General features: G+C 32.3%; 1 protein-coding gene across 1 annotated transcript; it reads left to right on the forward strand.

The window, feature by feature from the left end:
- The first annotated feature begins 416 nt into the window (after nucleotides 1-416).
- Nucleotides 417-4,214, forward strand: LOC107638309 (choline-phosphate cytidylyltransferase 2). Its single transcript, XM_016341522.3, has 8 exons — nucleotides 417-679; nucleotides 771-884; nucleotides 1,014-1,109; nucleotides 1,257-1,299; nucleotides 2,195-2,350; nucleotides 2,457-2,525; nucleotides 3,495-3,605; nucleotides 3,690-4,214. The coding sequence occupies exons 1-8, from the start codon at nucleotides 564-566 to the stop codon at nucleotides 3,900-3,902; spliced, it is 918 nt and encodes a 305-aa protein (XP_016197008.1). The 5' UTR covers nucleotides 417-563; the 3' UTR covers nucleotides 3,903-4,214.
- The last annotated feature ends 2,580 nt before the right edge of the window (nucleotides 4,215-6,794 follow it).

The following is a 6,794-nucleotide window of genomic DNA, read 5'->3' on the forward strand; positions in this document are numbered from 1 at the left end:
TTAAGAAGGTGCCGGCTCGACCAGCTCTCGCGTGCATCCTCCCTCGCCGGCACCGAAGAAGAAGAAGAATGGGTTGGTGGTGGGAAGGAGGAGGGGTTGGTGGTGCTTTTTAACATCGCCGGAGCTCTCTGTCACCGTCGGAGCTCTCTTCCGACAGGCACATTAGTATTTTCCGTTCATTGTGACGTCATCTTTTCATGTTAGGGGTGATTTTGTCAAATTTTAAAATTTTTTGGGAACTATTTTGTCAATAACTAAAGTCAAGTACCATTCTGTCAACGCCAAAATCTTTTGAATACCGATTTAATATTTACCTCTTATTAAAATTGATTAAATATTGATAAAAAAAGTGCATAATAATAATAATAATAATAATAATAATAATAATAATATCTAGGTTAGGCAGTTTGGAAAGAGAACTTTTAATACAAATAAAAAACAAAATAGGACACGAGAGTTACGCAGAGTCGCATATTTAGCATGTGATAGCTAAGGAAAAAAAAATACAAAAAGGAGAAAGAGAGAAATTAAAGGGGCAAACGAGTGAATGAAGGAGATCAAGTATGGCGTCTGCTACAGCTCCTCCTCCTGTGGATCGTCCTGTTCGTGTCTACGCAGATGGAATTTATGATCTCTTCCACTTCGGCCATGCCCGTTCTCTCGAGCAAGCTAAGAAATCGTTAAGTTTCTCATATAATATAATGTTCCTTCTTATATCCTTTGCAACCTAATCTTTCGTTACCTCATTATATTTCATTTTGGAGTTTCAGATTTCCGAACACGTACCTTCTAGTTGGATGCTGTAGCGATGCAGTGACACACAAGTACAAAGGAAAAACCGTTATGACCGAGGATGAACGTTATGAATCTCTTCGTCACTGCAAGTGCGACTTTTAATGTTCATAGAAAAATGATATTCGGACACTAAAATCAGCCACTAAAATCAGTTATTAATGTATTTTTATATAAATATATGTATGATTTAATTTATTTTTAAGGTGTATTTTAAGCAGATGGGTGGATGAAGTCATTCCAGATGCACCTTGGGTTATCAATCAAGAGTTTCTTGACAAGCACAGAATTGACTATGTCGCTCATGACTCTCTTCCGTAAGATTCTTATTAGAAATTAAATTCCATTCTTCAAATTGTGGTTTTGTACTTTTTTGGATTTGTGGTGTAAAATTGCTTTGCATCTTTGATTACATGTGCCTATAATGAATGTATAATATACATTCTTGTATATGTTCTATACAGATATGCAGATACAAGTGGTGCAGGAAATGATGTTTATGAATTTGTATGTATAAGGACATTTCCCTTCAATATTTAAGTTTTTTCGTGTTTTACAAAATAAGTAAGAATAATGCTACATGATCAGCAAATTTATTTGCACTCGTATTTATAAAAATTTTGCACACAAAAGATGAGTTGAAACCATTTTAGCCCATGAAATTTTCGATCCGCTTCAATTTCGACCCCTAAATTTATAGTTATCCAATTAACACCCCCAAATATTGGATCGTGTCCCATGTTTGTCCCTGTAGCTATCTCCGTTAACAGAGATATGATGTAGCACGTTAAATTGACAGAGTGTATATCTACGTGGCATCCAATTTACCAGAATAAATGTGTGACGAGTGAATGATGTGGCAAAAGTTGAACGAACTCAATTTATCCATCAAAGTCTCGAACGTATTGGAAAAAGAGGGCTGCAAATTGAGTTCATTCAACTTTTGCCTGATTCACTCATCATACATCTATTCTGGCAAGTTGGGTGCCACGTGAATACACACTCTATCAACTTAACGTGCCATATTAGATCTCCGTTAACGGAGATAACTACAGGGGCAAAGGTGGGGCACGATCCAATATTTGGGGGTGTTAATTGAATAACTATAAATTTTGGGGGTCGAAATTAAAGCAGCCGGTCGAAAATTTCAGGGACCAAAATAGGTTTTAACTCCACAAAAGATATATAATTTGTACTTATATTTATTAGAATTTACACACATAAATCAATATAGTTTGCACTCACATCTTTCAAAATTTATACATATAAATTGATAAAATTTATTTGTTAAAGACAATTTAGTGTTTATACAATTATACTAGTTAAAGGCAAACAATACTAAAAATTGTTGATCCTAAGAGTTTCTGAGTAAGTAAAAGTTATCAAATGATCTGTTATGTAGGTTAAGGCTGTTGGAAAATTTAAGGAAACGAAACGGACTGAAGGGATATCTACTTCAGATGTGATAATGAGGATAGTAAAAGATTATAACCAATATGTATTACGAAACTTGGATCGTGGCTACTCAAGGAAAGATCTTGGTGTAAGCTATGTTAAGGTAGGATTAAGTGATGATTGATTCATTTATTTTTATTAACATCAATTTGTCTACCTTTTTTGAAGGAGCTAATTTCTTATTGCTATGGTCGTATTGATATAAACAGGAAAAGCGATTGAGAGTGAATAGGAGGTTGAAAACCTTACAAGAGAAAGTAAAAGAACAACAAGAAAAGGTTAGTGAAATTCATTAGCTTATCTAACTTGTGCTATCTATAATGTTAGTATTAGATCTTACATAATGTGCACAGCCATAAAAATTACAATTTTTTGGATATGTATGTGAAAGAAAATGGCCTTAGGGAATAATAACAAGAATGCTATGTTGAAGGTGATTGTGGAGGTATAATTTTTCTTAGTATATAAGAATTTTAGGATTGTTGGACAAAACTATTGTAAGAGATATAATAAAACAGAATGAGCCTAAGTCATTGTTCTGGAAAGAAGTAATATTATTACTTTTGCAATTCACTATTTCGCACATTATATATAGTTACTTCAAATGAGCAAAGGTATTTCCATTGATGGGTTCTGTCCCAATTATGTCATAAAACTAACTATGAATGTTTACAAAAGTATTTTAGATTAAACAATTTTAGTGCTTAATCTCAATTATATGTTAATCTAAACAGATATGCAACTTCAATATGTAAAAGAGTAGAACCTTTGTATAGTGTATTTGATGAATGCAAGATTTAAGAGAAGAGCAATGTTAATTTGGATTCTTCTTCTTAGAAGTAAAATGCCAAAGCAAAAGGTTTTAACAAAAAGAGAAAAAGACAAATAGGTCTCTAATTTTTTAATTCAAAGACACATAAGTCATTGACTAATTGAAAATACAAAAACGTCTCTGACTTTTTAAAATACGAGACATTTAAGTTCCTCCGTCTAAAATATATAAGGACAAATCGGTCCCCCGGAGGAACTTAGATGTCTCGCGTTTTAAAAAGTAAAAAACATTGTTATATTTTTAATTAGTCGATAACTTATTTGTCTTCAGGAATCTATTTGTCGTTTACTCTAACATAAATTAAGAAGTTTTTTGTTGCCAATGGATTCATATTTATTTTTATAGCACACATTTTTAAATTTCTTGTAAGATATTGGAAGTATAATGGACATAAAAATTTTCGTTGTTCATCCAGATTCAAATTGTTGCAAAGAATGCTGGTATGCATCCTAATGAATGGGTGGAAAATGCTGATCGTTTGGTTGCTGGATTTTTAGAAATGTTTGAAGAAGGTTTTCATAAGATGGTAAGCTAATTTGTTAACAACATATATAACTAGTATAATTTTTTTTCCTTTTTTATTCTTTGATATTTCTTGTTAATATATCAGGGGACAGTGATCATAGATCAAATTCAAGAAAGGTTAAGAGGTCCACAATCAACTGCATTTCATTTAGAAAGTGGAGAGGGTGATAAAGATGATGATAAGGAAGAGTATTATGATGACGATGAAGATGATAGTGATGAAGAATATTTTGAAGAGTATTTTGGTGATGAAGATCTCAATCCCCATATTATTGAAAAGGATGAGAAGAAAACATAGTCACACATTAACAAATAAAGTTGTTTGTGGTTCTTGGCAGTATTTATGTGCATATCAAACTGCTTTTATTTTTTGTTTATAAAATTCTATAGTTTCTCTTGAATCATGGTAGGGTCATAGAAGTGGCCTGGCTACCCATTTCACAAGTTTGGTCAAACTTTTGAGCACGTACATGGTAATATACATGAAAATAGTGTATATGGTTGACTATAGAACTTAAACATCTTGTTTAATTTTTCATGTTTAGCTTCATGTAAAAGATTATGAGATGGGGTAAATATTCACGTCGTCCCCTGGCCTTTTTTCCCCTTATTTTCAATCTTCAAACCATTATTCTCTTTTTACTATCACATCCAAATCCATAAAAATGTCAAGGGCAAATACTCACATAAAAAGTGAACACACACACATATATATGATAAATTTTATGGTATAGTGTTTAAATTATTTAATTTATTTTAAAATAAAAATAAAATATTTAAAATTTATTAAATATTATTAATTTTTTTAAATAAGTTAGACACAATATTAAAGACAATATATATATATATATATATATATATATATATATATATATTTGGTAATAGAATTACATGTTAGTATATTTAGTAGTATAAGTATATTTTATTTAAAAAAAAAAACTAAAAAAGTGATAAAACCAGGGAGTGGATCCTCTCCAGTGAATAAAAAACTGGATGGTGTGCAGTGTTTAATCTAACCATTCACCACATTCTCTCTCTTATTTATTTTTTGTCCCACTATTAAAATCAAAGGTGAGAGATTGCATTATATTTTGTCAAGTGTTGAAAAAACTGGAGAGGATCCATTTCCGATAAAACCACATAACTGATTCTTTGGTTTTACTTTTCTTCTGTATTCTCTGCACAATTTCATTATATATAAGTATACATCAAGTTTCAATGTGACAATTTAGTAAGACAGTTTGTATTCTTTTTTAACATTTACTACAACATTTTTTATCAATGATCACGATTTAAAAATATGATCATAGATTTAAATTTGGATCTTCTAAATTTTAAATTTTTATTTTAGAGGATAAAATGTGTTCTCTCACCTTTGAATGATTTTTCTCTCATATTTTCTCTTGATCCTACCTATGAAATAAATGATGAGAAATCACACTTTATTTTTTAGAGTAAAATTTAAAATTTAGATGATCCAAATCCTCATAGATTATAGCTAATAAAAATCATGATCATAGATGATTACTGTTTTTTAATTTAGGTCATAATTTTCTACCCGTGACCTATTTTTTCGTGACTATAACTCTATGGTTATGATATTTTTTTTATTTATGATCACGATTATTATTATTGTTGAAACACCCTAATTACCATAAGCCTTACCTCTAACCGTAAAGCAAAGGTTAATCAGAGGTTACGACAATTCTAAGGTTTATACATAATTAAATAAAAAGAAATAATATATTCTAGAAGTCCGAAGAAGGATTTAACTCAAAAACAGAATTACAAAAGCGCGAAACGTTCACACAAAGCTAACGCACAAGACACAAGGTATAGATGCAAGAGAATAGAACATATATATAGATATAAGAGTATAATTAATCATAGGGAACTAGTCGCAGCCTGTGAAGTTTAAGCCGACTAGTTACAAACAAAAAAATACAGAGTTTTGGAGTTAAAACAGCTTATACAACTTATCTCTCAAGTAAGCCTCTAAGGCCATAAAGATAAATATACAAAGAGATGTGAGAGTAACTACAACAAGGTAAAATAGAGATAAACTAAGGAGAAACCATACTCCACTCTGTCACCATATTCGCAATCTCACCAAGGTGGATTTGTAACCTGCGTCTGAAAAACAACAACAACATATGGTATGAGAACTGGAGGTTCTCATTATGGTAATAGTGCCCAATATGTAAGATGTAAGGTTCCGAGACGCCAAAGACAATCCTAGAACTTCACATCAGACCGATAATCAAGCTTAGAACAAATATAATGAACGTAAACCTTAAACAATAAACAGGATTTTCTAAACTTAAAGGATTCTAACTAATACTAATCACACCGCTGTATCTCACAGCCTTCGCCAACCTAATCTCCGTACGATCCCATCGCCACCACCTATCTAACCTCCTCAGCACCAGACAAACACAAGATAAATGCAAGCAAGTAAAACACAGATAGTATTCATTTACAGCAAATTATTCAAGAAGCAAATAGACATATTATACAATTAGGCAAACTCAAGTAATCAAAACAAGCAACCATATAGAAGATGCACATGATAAATGTCTATCCTATTGACTCGTGATATCACTTGTTGGTCTATGAATGTCAACCCGACACATCCTTTTGGATGTCACCTTTTCTGCCACTTCCGAGGATATAATGCCTGACACGCTTTCGTTCCGAGGATATAGTGCCTGATACACTATCGTTTCGAGGATATAGTGCCTGACACACTTGCATGCTCAATCTGAAGATATAGTGCCTGGCACACTCTTGCGGCAGATAAGAAAATCAACAACAACGTATATTTCATCATAAATCATTCTAATGATATAGTGCCTGTCACACTATCATTCCAAGAATATAGTGCCTGGCACACTTTCCACATCCAACAAGTTCATTCACCTCAAATTATCACAATTTCTCATCTCAATTCAATTCCACTTTCAATTATAAATTCTCAACATTCGAAAGATATAGTGACACACTTTCATTCAACATCCAACTAGCTCGTAATAACCATCTTGAGTTTCTCATTTCATAGATCTTTCTCCCTTTTCACTCTACCAGACTCATCCTCAGTACACCCTAAACGACGTCGTCCCTTACATCCAGCATGGCAATAGCCGTGCCACTTCAGCATTCCAATTTGATGACTTATGTTGGAAATAGACTT

This window comes from Arachis ipaensis, chromosome B4 (assembly GCF_059453495.1).
Source record: "Arachis ipaensis isolate K30076 ecotype BB chromosome B4, ASM5945349v1, whole genome shotgun sequence".
NCBI lineage: Eukaryota > Viridiplantae > Streptophyta > Magnoliopsida > Fabales > Fabaceae > Arachis > Arachis ipaensis.

Bases quoted from the DNA above. Each gene is read 5' to 3' on its own strand.
- LOC107638309 (XM_016341522.3), top strand. From the start codon at position 564: ATGGCGTCTGCTACAGCTCCTCCTCCTGTGGATCGTCCTGTTCGTGTC. The intron at 680-770 runs GTTAAGTTTCTC...TTGGAGTTTCAG, and splicing joins CTCGAGCAAGCTAAGAAATC to ATTTCCGAACACGTACCTTC. The intron at 2,526-3,494 runs GTTAGTGAAATT...TTGTTCATCCAG, and splicing joins TAAAAGAACAACAAGAAAAG to ATTCAAATTGTTGCAAAGAA.